Here is a 17060-nt window from a genome sequence, read left to right as displayed (position 1 = left end):
TTGAACCGCCAGCCGTCTAGTTAGCAGGCAAGTGTCTTCCAGTAGGTGGTATTTAATCCACTTCTGTATCCTTCCTTATTTTATTGTCTGTATGTATCAATTGGTTTCTCTTTCTTTTTTTGAAGGGGGTCTGTGTAGCTTGTCTGCCTATTCCACCGGAAGTCCTAAATGTTATATATAGATTTTAGGACACTGACTAGATCTTGGACTGAGGCAGGGAGAATACTATAGAAGACATTACTAAATTAACTAATAAAATTGCAGTATGGACCACAGAGCAAATAATATGATTATAAAAATGTGAAAAATAGAATTAACTCGTACCACTGTAGGAAACCGTTTGGTTTTCCCTTGGCAAGTCAAGCATGGAACTACCATATGAGCAATTGTTCTACTAGATGTGTATCAGAAAGAGTTGAAAATTGATTCAAACAGATACTTGTAGTATTATTCACAATAGCCAGGAGATGGAAACAACCTAGTTATCCATCTTGTACACACATGTTCATTGCATTATTATTCACAATAGCCAAAAAATAGAAGCAACCCAAGTGTCCATAAACAAGATATATATGGTACCTACATACAATGGAATATTATTCAGCCATAAAGATTAATGAAGTTCTGATATATGAGCAAACTTTGAAAATGTTATTCTAAGTGAAGTAAGCCAGGGCAAAAAAGACAAATATTGTATGACCCCACTTCCATGATATACCTAGAATGTGTAGATTCACAAAGACAGAAAGTTGATTAGATATTACTAGGGGTTGGGAGGGGATGGAGAGTTAATACTGATAGAGGGTAGAGTTTCTCTTTGAGGTGATGAAAAAGTTCTGGAAATAGTCTTGATGGCCATATAATACTAAATGTACGCATTGCTACTGCTGTACATTTAAAAACCAAAAAACAAGCCCACTGCCATCAAGTCGATTCTGATTCATAGCAGCCCTATGAGACAGGGTAGAACTGCCCTAAAGTTTCCAAATGTGTAAACTTTACAGAAATAGAGTGTCACATCTTTCTTCCATGAGTTGGTAATGGGTTCAGACCATTTACCTTTCTTTTAGCAGACCAGCACTTTAACCACTGTACCACCAGGTCTCCTACTATACACTTAAAAATAGTTAAAATGGTTAATTTTATGTTACATATATTTCACTAAGAAGCTCTGGTAGTGAAGTGCCTAAGACATTTGACTGCTAACTGGAAGGTTCGTGGTTCAAACCTACCAACCACTCCATACAAGGAAGACAAGGCAGTCTGTTTCCATAAAGGTTTAACTCCTCAGAAACCCATTGAGGGTCACTGTGAGTCAGAATCAACTTGATGGCAGTGTATATACTTCACTATGACAGAAAGGAAAGAAGTCAAAATGGGTCATGGATTGAAATGTAAAACTTAAAACTAAAATGTTTAAGGGGTAAAAAAGGATTCAAGAGGCTTCAAGGGGGCTTGGAAGAGTTTTTAATCAGTCTGATCAGGTCTTAAGGGATTCATAAATTGCACAAAATGAAGGTTATAAAGACGAGAAAGGTTAATGTAGAATAACATGACTGCAGATTGCACAATAGAGTTCCATCCCTGGACCTCTTCTGCCAAGGATTACCAGGATATGCTAAGTATGTCTATAGTTTTGAAAAATTAGGGCTCGAACTGCCTTGTGTTAACCCTGGACTCATCCTTTAAATTTAGCATTTTCTATTTTTTGTGATTTTTACTTTTCTGACCATTGTATTTTTGTGGCTTTTTAGGTGGAGTTTTGCTTCTGGAAAATCCAAAAGGTGATAACAGATTGGACCTTTTAAAGCTGAAGAGTTTTGTCAGTAATATTTTTGGGGTTAAAAATACAGAGCTGGTTGTATTCCATGGTGAAACAGGTATGTGGAAAGTAAAAAAATACCCATATCCTTTGATGTGAGGTGGATTGATAAAGATCTTAACTTGTTATCACTTACACTGTGAGTGTACCTTTACTGTATGTCAAGGAAGGGCTCTTAAATAGTGCTTGACTACATAGTCTTTTTTGTGCCTTCTTCATTGTATGATGCAGTTGAAGGCACATTGGGTTTATTAAGAGATGTGGTAGGGTTTATTTGATGAGTTTTAGGTTTCTGAGGACTCTGTGGTGAATTTTCACTTTAATCATATTGCCTAAATTCTCCTTTCAATAAGACAAGCCTTAGTAAAATTTTGAAGAATTGTATATACTTTAATAATTTAATAATTATGTATACCTACCAGCCACTCCTTGGAAAGAAGATGGGACAATCTACTTCCCTAGTGATACTGCCTCAGAAACCCAAGGAGGGGTTGCTATGAGTCGGGTCCAACTTGATGGCACCTAACAACAACGACAATATATACTTTGCTACTTTATTAATGTGATGCTCATTTTTTAAAAACATTTAAATAATTTAACAAAAGAGGCAGTCCAAATGGCCAGCATATAAAGGGAAAATGTCTGAACCTTAGTAGTAATTGGGAAATACAAATTTAATCACAAAGAGACATCGCCAGATTGGCAAAAACTTTAAAAAACTGACAGTATCAAATATTGGCAAGGATATTGAGTAACAGGAACTCTCATTTACTGCTGGAGTGTAAACTGATATAACCATTTTTTTATATCAGTTATGGAATGAAAATCCTTTGTTGTATTTATGAGGTAAAAATGATGTGGGAGAAGCTATGGAAGTACCCACCCCACTGACATCAAGTCAGTTTTGAGTCATAGTGACCCTATATGACAATAGAACTGCTCCATAAGAGTTTCCAGTGCTGTAAATGTTTACAGAAGCAGCCTCTTTCATCTTTCTCCCATGGAGTGGTTGGTGGATTTGAACTGCAGACCTTTTGCTTAGCAGCCAACTGCTTTAACTGCTATGCCACCAGAGCTCCTTTGGGGAAGTAAAAGTCTGGTCAGTTGGAGGATCTAAGAAAAATGTCTAACCAGTATCTACAAAGGGGATCTAGTGAGTAAGTCTGTGGAAGGTCTGAATCTCCAAGGCTACTGTGGGATGAGAAGTGAAGAGCAAGGACAACTGGACTCCATGTCTCTCCAAACTCTTAACACTGGCAGGTGACTTGAAGACACTGCTGGTGGCCTTTGCATTGTGTGTGCTTGTGCCTGGTCTAGAACAAGCAGGAGGAAGGGCTACAAGTGACTTACGTGCTATCCTACTCTATCACAAACAGATTAGCAGCACCATGTGAAAGGTCCTGTGTTAACCTTTTGAACAGATCAGCTATTTTTAAAAACTTCTGGCTTCTAAATCCTGTGGAGATTTCTGACCACAGGCTGACCAGTCCTGTGGTCAGCCTTTATCCAGAGCCATGCAGGTGAGAGAATGCTGGGAAACAATAATTTTAACTTTGCTAAGTCAACATAGGAGCTCTGGTAGCATAGTGGCTAAAGCACTTGACTGCTAACCAGAAGGCTGGCGGTTCAAACCCACCAGCCACTCCTCGGAAGGAAGGTTGGGCAATCCTACTTCCATAGTGATACTGCCTCGGAAACCCAGAGCTGAGTCGTCGGCACATAACAACAACAACAAGTCAACATAAGATAGTTCCACCACAGTCCAACCCTTGTGATCTTGGCATCTATACATGACTTTTTAAACCACATTTAATTTCCAGATAAAGATCATAATAAGTTAAAAATCATGTTTTCACCTATGTTAGACTGGGTTCTCTAGAGAAACAAAACCAGTAAAGCTTACATATATATATGTATATATAGAGAAATTTATCTTAGGGAAATGGTTCACACACTTACAGAAGCTGGCAAGTCCAAAGTTCCTGGGTCAAACATCAAGCTGGAGGCTTTTCCCAACTCTTGCAGCCACAGGGTCTGGGGAGCTCAAGGCTGGCAGGCAGTACACCGGCTGTTGACTACAACAAATGACAAATCCAAGATCTCCAGACTGAATGGTAGATTGTTTACTCACGGACAGTTGTAGGCAACACAACAGAATCCCAATTCTCAGAAGAATGTCTCTTTTCCGGAATGTCCATAGATAACTGGAAGCAGGCCACACCCCTAAGGAAACTCCCTTTCAACAGATTACCTGTTCAAAACATAATCATCTGATCCCATCATGGAAATAACCACATCACAACAGCTTAAACCACACAGAATTGTGGTCTAGCCAACTTGACACACAGCTCCAGCTATCACATCACCTAACATGATAAAAGTATCCTTTATACGTTTGAACACATGCTAACCCTGTTCCCCAGAACAGGATGATGTCTGTCTTTGGGTGATGTTTATTTTTCTTCCTCCTGTCTCCCATTCCTCTTACTGTCTTTGAACTTTACTGACATATAAAGCTAACTTCTGTTCATATATTTTATGTTATGTGGTTTGGAAATAGAGCAGGGTAAAACAATGGTTAATTTATACATAAATATTCTTATCAAAATAAGGATGAAACCTTTATTACAGTCCTCATTTTTGTTAGCTAATCACACGGCAAAACTTCTATTTATCACTTTTTCTTCCAATGCCCATTCCATATACTGTTTGTCTTAGGCAAGTATTACCACTGAGGTGATTCAGATCTTCTTTTCTAACGGGTTAGAGCCATTAACATCCTTGCCTATGTTGGTTTTTTTTGTTGTTTGTTCATTTATCACTGGATATGATGCAGAGAATCTTCTGTATACCAGAATCTTCTTCTTATCTGCTATTCAGGATTAATGACTTCAGTCAGTATAGTAACCCCTTCTGTGCTTTTTGGTTCACTGGCTGAAGGAGCATAAACTGGCCAGACCACAGCTTCTAGTTTAATATAGCCACTATTGTGAGGCCTGATGGGAGTTTTCCTCCCTTGAGGATGCTAGCAAAACCCAAATTAGCAGGGTGAATCATTTTGCTGATAGATCATTAAGGACATTAGTTAGAAACACCACTCTCATTTCCCTCCTTATTTCTAGTCCTGTGAATCCTGGCTATGAGAGAAATAACCTGTATGTTCATTGGCTCTGACTTTGAGCAACAGTCAGCAAACTTTTTCTCAAAGGGCGGATAGTAAATATTTTAGGTATGACCATACAACTTCCTTTGCAGTTCTGCCATTGTAATGAAAACCAGCCATTGACTGTATGTAAGTCAGCGGGCATGGTTGTGTTTTATTAAAAATTAATTTGTATGTACACAGGGAAACAACCACAGAACATTGTTTGCCACCTCCCGATTCAGGCAAGTACTGATGGTGCCCTGCAAGGTGTTGCCTTTAGGGGTGCTGAAATTGAGTCCTCAGAAATCCATTCCACTATTTTATCAAGCTGCTCCTTCAAGATGATGGGAAATAATGGTATGGCCAGTTAATTTCAAGAACATGAGGTCATGTCATTTGATAAAATGGAATCCTGTAATGGTGAATAAGACATTCCATAAAAGAAGTATCTATTCTAGGGAGAACAGTGATTCATATTCTCCATGATGAAAGTGAACTGATATAACCAATCTGCTATCAGGTGACCACACTGATCTCCCTTGGAAGCTTAGCTTTGGTGCCTGTTGTTGATAGATGGGATACACAACAGTTATTGTAACAGTGAGCCTTGGTAAGTGGAAATCCATGTTGCTGAGCCCATGCATTGCTCTCATCCATGCAAATAGGACTTTTTTGTTCATTGATCCATTGGTCAAGGAAAGGAATGACTTGGAAAAGAGGATGGCTGATATCCACAAAATGGGTGATCTTGTCCACCTGCTTTTTAGGATCTTCATTCCCTCCCTTTGTTACCATTTAGAGAAGTCAGTAATCTGAGAAGCTGGTCTATAGTAAGAAGAACACAGTATCAGGATTATGGAAGAGTCATTAACAACCTGCATTGCACAGGTGACAACCTTGCTAGTGGAAAGTGAAGAGAACTTAAGGCACTTACTGATAAGATCAAAGATTACAGCCCTCAGTATGGCTTGCAGCTCAACATCAAGAATACAAAAATGCTCATAGCTATACCAGTAAGCAACATTATGATAAATGGAGAAAAGATTGAAATTATCATGGATTTCATTTTACTTGGGTCTGCAATCAATGCCTGTAGAAGCAGCAGTGAAGAAATTAAATAGTGCGTTGCATTGGGCAAAGCTGCTGCAAAAGACTTCTTTAAATATTGAAAATCAAAGATGTCACTTTAAGAACTAAGGTGCACCTTGGTATTTTTAGTTATTTCATGTGCATGCAAAAGCTGGACAGTTAATGAGGAGGACTGAAGAAGAATTGATGCCTTTGAATTATTGTGTTAGTCAAGAATATTAAATATACATGGAGTGCCAGAAGAATGAACAAACCTATCTTGGAAGAGGTACAGACAGAATGCTTCTTAGAAGCAAGGATGGCAAAACTTCATCTCATGTACTGTCAATAGGAACCCACCCTTGGAGAAGGGCATCATACTTGTTAAAGTAGTTTTTGTTAGGAGCCGTCAAGTTGTCTCTGACTCATAGTGATCTTATGCACAGCAGAACGAAACAGTGCCTGGTCTTGTGACAGCCTCATGATCCTTGCTATATCTGACCTCATTGTTGCCCACACTGTGTCTATCCATCTCGTTGGGGGCCTTCTTCTTTTTTGATTCTCCACTTTACCAAGCATGATATCCTTCTCCAGGGAATGATCCCTTCTGACAACATGACCAAAGTAGGTGAGACGAAGTCTGGCCATTCTCACTTCCAAGGAGTATTCCCCCTGCACTTCTGCCAGAACAGATTTGTTAGTCATTTTAGCAGTTCATGGTACTCTTTAGCATTCTTCTCCAACACCACAAGTCAAAAGCATCAACTCTTCTTCAGTCTTCCTTATTCACTGTCCAGCTCTCATATCCATAAGAGGTGATTGAAAATACCATGGCTTGGATTCGGTACACCTTAGTCTTCAAGGAGGTATCTTTGCTCTTCATCACTAGAAAGAGGTCCTTTGCAGCAGATTTGCCCAATGCAATACGTCATTCGATGTCTTGACTGCTGCTTCCATTGATGTTAATTGTAGAATGAAGTAATATGAAATCCTTAACAACTTCACTCTTTTCTTCATCTGCTGTGAAGCTGTTTATTGGACCAGTTGTGAGTATTTTTGTTTCCTTTATATTGAGGTATAATCTGTACTGCAGACTGTAGTCTTTAATCTTCATTAGTAAGTGCTTCAAGTCATCCTCACTTTCAGCAAGCAGAGTTGTGTCATCTGCGTATCTGAGGTTGTTAATGAGTCTTCCTCTAATCCTGATGCCATGTTCTTCTTCATATAATCCAGCTTCTGGGAATATTTGCTCAGCATACAAGTTGAATAAGTATGGAGAAAGGGTACAACCTTGACACACTCCCTTCTTGATTTTGAACCATGAAGTAGCCCCTTGTTCTGTTTGAATGACAGCCTCCTGATGTATGTGCAGGTACCTCATGACTACAATAAAGTGTTATGGAATTCCCATTCTTCTCAATGTTATCCACAATTTGTTATGATCCACCCAATCAAATGCTTTTGCATAGTCAGTAAAACAAGTCGACATCTTTCTGATGTTCTTTCCCTTCAGCTAAGATCCATCTGACATCTGCAGTGATCTCCCTTGTTCCATGTCCTCTTCTGATTTCATCTTGCATTTCTTGAAGCTCTCTGTCGATACACTGCTGCAGCCATTTTTGAATTATCTTCAGTAAGATTTTACTTGCATGTGATATTAATGATATTGTTCGATAATTTCCACATTCTGTGGGATCACCTTTCTTTGGAATGGATACAAATATGGATCTCTTACAGTCAGTTGGCCATGTAGCTGTTATCCAAATCTCTTGGCATAGCCGAGGGAGTGCATCCAGTGGGGCATCTGTTTGGTGAAGCATCTCAATGAGTATTCCATCAATTCCTGGAGCCTTGCTCTTAGCCAATTCCTTCAGTACCATTGGTTCTTGATCATATGCCACCTCTGAAATGGATGAACATTGACCAGTTCTTTTTGGTACAGTGACTCTGTTTGTTCCTTCCATGTTCTTTTGATGCTTTCTGTATCATTCAGTATTTTTCCCATAGAATCTTTCAGTATTGCAACTTGATGCTTACATTTTTCCCTCAGTTCTTTCAGCTTGAGAAATGCCAAGGTGGTTCTTCTCTTTGGTTTTCTAACTCCAAGTCTCTGCACATTTCATTATAGTAATTGGCTTTGTCTGCTTGAGCTGCTCTTTGAAATCTTCTGTTCAGTTCTTTCATCTTGTCATTTTTCCATTTGCTTTAGCTACTCTTCTGACATCCGTTTTGTTCTGTTCTTCTTTTCTTGTCTTTTTAATGACCTCTTGCTTTCTTCCTGGATGATGTTCTTGATGTCATCCCACAATTGCTCTGGTTTCAATCACTGGTGTTTAGTGCATCAAATCTATTCTTTAGATGGTCTCTGAATTCAGGAGGGATATTATCAAGGTCGTATTTTGCTTTCGTGGATTTGTTTTAATTGTGTTCAGTGTCAGGTTGAACATGCATATGAGCAGTTGTTGGTCTGTTCCACAATCAGCAGTTGTTGGTCTGTTCCACAATCAGCTCCTGACCTTGTGTTGGCTGAAGATACTCATCTTCTACATTGCTTTTTGCCACAGGTGCAGTCAATCTGATTCCTGTGTATTTCATATGGTGAAGTCCTTGTGTGTAGCATCGCTTATGTTGTTGAAAAAAGATATTTGCATTGAATAAGTTGTTGGTCTTGCCAAATTGTATCGTGTGATCTCCAGCAATTTCTTTCATCGTGGCCACATTTTCCAACTACTGGTTACTCTTCTTTGTTTCCGACTTTTGCATTCTAGTCATGTGATATTCAGCACATCTTGATTGCATGTTTGGCCAATTTCAGACTCCAGAATTTGGTAGAAATCTTCAGTTTCTTCATCTTTGGCTTTGATGGTTGGTGTGTAAATTTGTATAATAGTAGTATTAATTGGTCTTCCTTGTAGACATATGGATATTATCCTATCACTGACAGCGTTATATTTCAGGACAGATCTTGAAAAACTCTTTATGACGATGAATGCCACGCCTTTTCTCTTCAATTTGTCATTTCCAGCATAGTAGATCATATGATCATCTAATTCAAAATGGCTGCAACCAGTCCATTCCAGCTCATTAATACCTAGGATATCGATCTTTATGCATTCCATTTCATTTTTTGACAACTTCCAATTTTCACTACGTTGTAGATTCCGTGTTCCATTTATTAATGGATGTTTGCATCTGTTTCTACTCATTTTGTGTCAGGTCACATCAGCCAGTGGAGGTTCTGAAAGCATTACACTATCCGTATCATTAAGGTCATCTCTACTTTGAGGAGTCACTTCTTCCCTAGTCAAATTTTGAGTGCCTGCTGACCTTAGGGGCTCATCTTCCTCCGCTATATTGGGCAGTGTTTTCAGGGATGTTCATAAAGTTTTTCAGTAATATATCAGACAGCTGCTATTCGTAAGGTTTTCACTGGTCAATTGTTTGAGAAATGAATGGGCTCTCCCTTCTTCCGAGTGTGTCTTAGCGTGGAAGCTCTGCTGAAACCTGTCCACCATTTGTAACGCTGCTGGCATTTTGCAACACCGGTGGCATAGCCTCCAGCCTCACAGCAACACGTAAGCCACCACAGGATGACAAACTGACAGACAAGTTTGTCTCCCTTAGTTATTCCTAACTCCTCTGTACCTGCCTACCTCGGGCAACAGCCTTAAAATGGAACCACCCACAAGTGAAAAACAGCCTCTGAGTCTCAGCCTGCCTACCTCAGGCCCTGGCCTTAGTATAGAGCCACATCCAAGTGAAAACAGCCTCTGGGCCCCAGGGCCACCTACCTCAGGCCCTGGCCTTAATAAAGAGTGCCTAAGGCTAACCAGAAGGCTGCTTGTTCAAACCCACCAGCCACTCCTCAGAAGGGCAGTCTACTTCCGTAGTGATACCGCCTTGGAAACCTGTGGAGGAGTCGCTATGAATTGGGTCCGAATCGATGGCAGTACATTTGTTCCCCCCCACCCCAAGTGAAAAGCAGCCCCCAAGTCCTGGTCTGTCTACCTCTGACCCAAGCCTTAAAATATAATTACCCCAAAGTGAAAAAGCAGTCCCCCAGCCCCAGGCCCACCTACTTTGGGGCCCTGGCTTTAATAAAGAGCTGCCCACAAGCAAAAAGAAGCCCCAGGCCCACCCACCTTGGGCCCGGCCTTAGTAGAGCCATCCCCAAGCTGCGAGCCCACCTACCTCAGCCCTCTGCCTTAATAAAGAGCCGCTCCCAAGTGAAAAGCAGCCCCTAGGTCTGGGCCCACCTGCCTCCAGCCCCAGTTAATGAAGAGCCACACCCATGTGAAAAGCAGTCTCCAAGCCCCAGGCTTAAAGTAGAGGGTCAGCAAAAAAGAGGAAGACCCTCAATGAGATGATATAGTGGCTGCATCAATGGGCTCGAATACAACAACAATTGTGTTGATGGCACAGGGCCACACAATGCTTTGTTCTGTTGTACGTAGGGTTACTGTGAGTCAGAACCAACTCAATGGCACCTGAGAACAACATGTATCTCCAGTGTTTAATTTTATATAAATCAAATCATACTTGGTTTGTGTATCTTGTTTATTTCAACATGTTGGTAAGTCAGATAATTTATCTTCTCACTTGTATCATCATTTAAAAAAGAAATATATATATATATAGAAATATTTGTATACAATGAAATACACAAAACTAAAGTGACATGGTTCAATAAGTAGCATAATTTTTTTAATGTAAATCCTGTTTTCATTGTAAAGTTTGGGGTTGTGATCCTGGATGAAATTTTAAGAGGAGCTGTAATATTGAGGGGAAATACTAAAAATTTGCCTTTTATTTTAAGTTGTGACTATTGTATGTCATTTATTTTACATGTTACTGAAGCCAAATATCATAGATTTCCTTTGATAAACAAATTTAGCTGAAAGCATCACTCTAAAAAGATATATGTTAGTTTAGTACCTAAATAGGAAAAACTGAATGACTTTAGTTTTGACATATGTAACCCTTAAAAAATTATTTTTCTGTCATTTTTAGAAATACAGAACCAAACCAACCTTCTAAGTCTTAGTGGGAAAACACTTTGTGTGACTAAAGGATCAGCTCCCTCTTTGATCAGCAATCCCAGTACTCTTCTCTGTCCGTATATCAACCTACAGCTCTTGAACATAGAACCACAAGGTATTGTGCCTCACCTTCAGCTGGGAATAACACCCTTAGCCATCAGATTGTGGGGTAGTAGCATTAAGGTTTCCCTTTCAAGTACAGCCTCTCTGGTTTAGGTGTGTTTTTCAAGTCTGTTTAATGTATTGATTTGAAATGTCCACTCTGACTCTTCTTTGGGGAAGATACTTACATAGAAATAATCATCCATCTGTTTTGGTCAGGAAATGTGATAAATGGGTAACATGGAAATAAATTACAGCTAAATAAAGCTGAGTTAAGTGCAAACACAATTTAATTTTACCTTTTTTTTTTCCCCCCCTTGGAAATATTCTGAAAACATTGTAAATGTTAAGATTCTTGTTTATCTTTTCTTGATATTTTAGGACCCTCATTGTATGCATTTGTTAGTGAAGTTTTGGGGCTCCTAACTTGCCTTTTTCCTCAAGCTGCTGGCCTGGTATACTTATTGACTTTTTTCCCCCCCACCCTTCACCTCTGCTCTGTGAAATTTCTGAGTCTTTGTCTACAGAGACTATACTTACAACTGTCATACCTTTGCTCCTGCACACACTGCTGCTTCAGAAACCTCAGCACAGTCTGCGAGAGTAATGTACAGTCATAGCCATTGTTTAGGGACCCAGGAGATAGGAGGTGAATTCTTGGGGCCTAATCTAGTTTGTTCTTTATTCTATAGAATGTTTAGTGGGAACAGTGGGGACTCTCCTGCTTGAAAATCCAGTTGGACAGAATGGACTCACCTACCAAGGTCTTCTCTATGAAACAGCTAAGATATTTGGCCTTCGGAGCAGGAAGCTAAAGCTGTTTCTGAATGAAACTCAAACACATGGTGAGGAAATGCAGAGCATGATAAATTTTTTTCTCTTATTGAAAATAGGTTTTGATGCCATTGACCTATTGTAGATTATGTGTGTGAGAGAGATAGTGATAATATATGACATTAATATTATATATATATATATTATGCCCTTTTCCCAGAAATTTAACATAATTTTTAAAGAAGAATAATCTTTTCTTTGGAAATATTCTAAAAAACTACATTGGTATGTTATTAAAAATAAATGCTTCTGTCTAGGTAGATCAGCATATTTGCTCTTCTAAAAATTATTCTTAGGAATCAAAATTATCAAAAGATTATATAATAGCCTGAAGGAAATGTATAGCTTACATCGTGTCTCCCTTTACAGTTTATAAAGCATGCTTATACACATTTTCTCATTGAGCTTACAGAAAAACTTGGTAGAGCTGCATCATTGCTTGACACTTTGCATTCTGTAATTCAGATGACTGAGGTGTTCAGGATACACAGCTAGTATCTGGCAGACTCTTTCTGTTCCTCTGTTTTGCTCACCTTTTACATAATCTGCTTCTGTGATTTTAGTTTCTATGGCTGTTTTGACAACTTCTCTATAGATAACTTAGCCATATGCTAATCCCTACTACAAATCAGACATACTCACTTTAGTAGTGCTGCCACTGAAATCATTTCTCTGAACAACTACTCTTTGTGGCATCTGTTTTTTTTTTTTTCTGTTGATAGCTTTTTAGTCGTGATGCAAAAAGGGAGTGGGGGCGACATTCCCCTCTGACCTCCTTCATCCTCAATAGGGGCAAACGGAATCACCATCTGCAACAAGCTTGATTCCTGTCAGGCTGAGGTCGAACATGCCAACATTCTCCAATCTTTTTACCAAGTCCAGTACCAACTGTTCCTACCACAGCGTATTCTTCTTCTCTCCTGGGTTCAATAATTCATTGCAATGGCCACACAAAACTTGGAGACAGTATTCACGGTTATGATGTTTATTAGGGAAGTCAAGAGGTTACAGTTCAGATACAGGAATGCTCAGGATGCAATTCTTCAATTAGGATAGCCTCCCCTCAGCCATGCCCAAAGGCACACCTCTCTTTGATCCTTCACCTCTCAGTCTGGCCTCTACCCTGCTCAGGCCAAGCGAGACAAAGCTCATTTAGCTCTGCTGATAGGTGCACATAGGTATACTCTCCATTCTGCCAGCAAGCCTCCTGCACAAAGGCACTCAGCTTTATTGCTCCATGTGCTGGCAAGCCCACTGCTGTGTTTCATACTGGTCTTTTGGTTCTGTTGGCACCATCTCTCTACCATCTCTGTACAGGGATCTCAGGTCCAAGGATAAGCTACATTCCTGGCTTCTTTCTCTTGATGACATTGAAATCTCCACTTTACTGCCTCTGAGATGGTTCATTTTAAGCCTAGTGAGAGGGCAAAATTGACCAATCCTCACATAGGGTTTCGTAAACCTTATTTCCATGAAATAAGTTTTTCCACAAGGTTTTTTTCCACAAGGGTGTCATGTACCTTATTTGCATTATCAGTAAGCTGTCTGATCCCCTTGGTGGGCCCCAGGCACCTTATGTTTGCAAAGTTCTACCCAGTCAACTGGTGGTAGTCACAAAGACCATGGCTATAACAGCCATACCAAGTAACTCACTGCATCACACATGTCAACTCAAATACCATGCCATCTTTGTATTTATATACCTTGATATTTACTAGGCTTTCCTAATCAGGATTTTTATCTTTCAGCATCTGTGGAAGCCAATCTATTACTACGTCCCTCTTCCTTATTTTTTCTAATATTATCTGTGTCTGGAACTTTGATTAGGCATTTTACTTATTTATATTTTTTGCATGGCCAGCAGTACTGTGGCTGAGTTTTTAGATTAGCTCACTTATTGATATATTTTTAAAATACATTTTATTGAAATATAATTTATGTACAGTGAAATACACAAAGCTAAAGTGACATGGGTCAGTGCATTTTTTTTTTCTTTTGCAGTGTTCCCTCCCTTGCCCTCCCACTTCTGGTAACCAATAGAAGAAGTGTCCTTCCTTATATAAATCTTTCCTTAATGTTTTATAATGATGAACTAATACTATGCTTGTCCTTCTGTGATTCACTTATGTCATTCAGCATAATGTTCTCCAAGTTCATCCATGGTATGCAGTGTTTGGCAGATTGTACATTATTCTTTAGTATTGCATAGTATTATTGTGTCCATGCACCATTGTTTGGTTATCCATTCTTCTGTTGATGGGGACTTAGGTTGTTTCCATCTCTTTGCTATTGTAAATTGTACTGTGATGAACATGAGTATGCATATATCTGTTCTTGTCCTGACTCTCGCTTCTTTAGGATATACCTAGTAATGGGATTGCTGGGTCAAATAGTATTTCTAATTCCAGATTTTTAAGGAATCGCCATACTGCTTTCCACCGTGATTGTGTCATTTTACAGTCCCATCATTAGTGTATGAGAGTACCAATCTATCCACATCTCCACCAGCATTTGTTATTTTCTGCCTTGTTGAACTTTGCCATTAGTGCTGGGGCTAGATGGTGTCTCATTGTCGTTTTGATTTGCATCTCTCTGATGGCATATGATAGTGAGCATTTCTTCACTATTTTCTGGCCGCCTGAATATATCCTCTTTGGTGAAGTGTCTATTCATGACTTCTGCCCATTTTTAATTGTATTCTTTGTCTTTTTTGGTGTTGGGGTGTTGGAGTTTTCTATAAATTTTAGAGATAAAGCTCTTTTAGATATGTCATTGCTGAATATTTTTTCCCAAACTGTTGGTTCTCTTTTTACTGTTTTGGAGAAATCTTTTGAAGCACGTGAAAACTTAATTTTGAGAAGGCCCTATTCATCTAGTTTATCTTCAGCTGTTTGTGCATTTTGAGTTATGCTTGATGTTGTTGTTGTTGTTGTTGTGTGCCGTCGAGTCGGCCCCGACTCATAGCGACCCCTCCTTGGGTTTCCGAGGCAGTATCACTACGGAAGTAGGATTGCCCAATCTTCCTTCCGAGGAGTGGCTGGTGGGTTTGAACCGCCAGCCGTCTGGTTAGCAGGCAAGTGTCTTAGCCACTATGCTACCAGAGCTCATCTATTTATGCTATATATTAGAGCCCCTCAATTTGCCCCAGCAGCTCTGGTAGCATAGTGCCTAAGGCACTTGACTGCTAACCAAAAGGCTGGTGGTTCAAAGCCATGAGCCAGCCACTCCTTGGAAGGAAGGTTGGGCAATCTACTTCTGTAGTGATACCGCCATGGAAACCCAAGGAGGGGTCGCTGTGAGTCAGGTTCGACTCAGCAGCACATAGCAACAACAACAGATTTGCCCCTAGGTTTTCCTTGAGGAACTTTCTAGTTTTTGGTTTCACATTGAAGTCTTTGATCTATCTGTTGTTAGTTTTTGTGTATGGTGTGAGGTATGGGTCTTGTTTCATTTCTCCACAAATGGATATCCAGTTTTGCTAGCATCATTTGTTGATGAGACCACTTCTTGCCCATTCAATGGATTTCAGTCTTCTGTCAAAAATCTGCTGACCGTAGGTCGATGGATCTATTTCTGGGTTCTCAGTTCTATTCCACTGGTCTATGTCTATTGTTGTACCAGTATCAGGCTGTTTTGGCTACTGTGGCTGTATAGTAGGTTTTAAGATACGGGAGTGTAAGACCTCCTACTTTGTTCTTCTTCAGTAGTGCTTTGCTTATTTAAGGTCTCTTTCCTTTCCATATAAAATTGGTGATTGTTTTTTTGATATTCTTAAAGAATACTGATGAGCTCTGGATTGGGTTTGCATTGAATGTATAGATTGCTTTAGGTACTATTGACATTTTCACAATGTTCAGTCTTCCTATCCATGAGTCTTCCATTTATGTAGATCTCTTACAGTTTTTTGGATTTTTATTGATTTGTAGTTTTCTTTATACAGATCTTTTGTGGCCTTAGTGAGGTTTATTCCCAAGTATTTTATTTTTTTTGGAAGCAATTGTAAATGGTACTGATTTTCTTATTTCCTTTTCAGCAATCTCTTTGCTGTTGTAGAGGAATTCACCTGATTTTTGTATGTTGATCATGTATCCTGTCACTATACTAAATCTCTCAAATTAGTTCCAATAGTTTTTGTGCTGAGTCTTTTGAGTTTTCTATGTACTGGATCATATCATCAACAAATAAAGACAGTTTACATCTTCCTTACCAATTGGGATGCCTTTGATTTCCCTTCCTTGCCTTATTGCCCTGGCTAGGACTTCCAATACTATGCCCCTGGGAGTTCTTACAGAACATACAAATACACTTGTATAACCATTGTCTGCCAACCCTGTACATGTTCTTGGGTACACTCTCTGCTTGTTAGACATACCAACTAGTTCAGCCTGTCCACGCATCTAGCCATCCATATACCCATGTTTTTCTTCACTGACAATGTAGTACTGTATGTGCAAAAGGGTTCATCTTTGTTGTCTGTACCTCCCATATACCTCTCTATGTCTTTCTCTTCCTCAGTGCCATCATATTGAATACTCACTTTGGATACATTGCCCTTCTCTTCACCCAAATCAGTACTTATCACTATCTATCTAACAGTGTTCCCTCCCCTCCTATCCTTGGTAACCAACAAAGAAAATGTCCTTCCATAGATAAACATTTCCTTGACTTTTTTTTTAAATTGTGATTTGGGTGAAGATTTACAGAGCAAATACACTTTCCATATAGTAGTTCACATATACTTTGTCTCATGACATTAACCACAGTTTACCACACTGCAACAAGCTCCCCTCCCACTTCCTCCCCATAGTTACCTCTTCCCAGTGTCCATCCCTCCCAGGACTCCTGCCCCCTGAGCTGTCTCCCTGTGCATAGGCAGCCCTTCTTTCTCAATGATTGTTCTCCACAAGGAGTGTGTCTACCTCAGGTAAATGTTCAACTCATATGCGTGTCTTCTGTTTGGCTGGAAACCACAGGTGTGGGTTCAATTCCAGACCTGAAGGGCAGCTAGGGGCCATAGTCTCAGTGGTTCCACCAGGCTCTATCGGACCAG

At 39.6% G+C, this 17060-nt stretch overlaps 1 protein-coding gene across 1 annotated transcript in view; it reads left to right on the top strand.

Moving 5' to 3' along the window:
* The window catches only part of IARS1 (isoleucyl-tRNA synthetase 1), a 168781-nt gene that overhangs the window by 137847 nt on the left and 13874 nt on the right, over positions 1-17060 (top strand). The window contains exons 30-32 of the mRNA XM_007953003.2: positions 1755-1880; positions 11046-11189; positions 11869-12021. Coding sequence (XP_007951194.2) covers positions 1755-1880; positions 11046-11189; positions 11869-12021 — 423 coding nt within the window. The remainder of the gene's footprint in view (positions 1-1754; positions 1881-11045; positions 11190-11868; positions 12022-17060) is intronic.

This window comes from Orycteropus afer, unplaced genomic scaffold (assembly GCF_000298275.1).
Source record: "Orycteropus afer afer isolate SDZICR_OR568_19922 unplaced genomic scaffold, OryAfe1.0 scaffold00368, whole genome shotgun sequence".
Taxonomy (NCBI): domain Eukaryota; kingdom Metazoa; phylum Chordata; class Mammalia; order Tubulidentata; family Orycteropodidae; genus Orycteropus; species Orycteropus afer.
The sequence above is the reverse complement of the archived record's forward strand: the minus strand, read 5'-3'. Positions and strand labels throughout refer to the sequence as shown.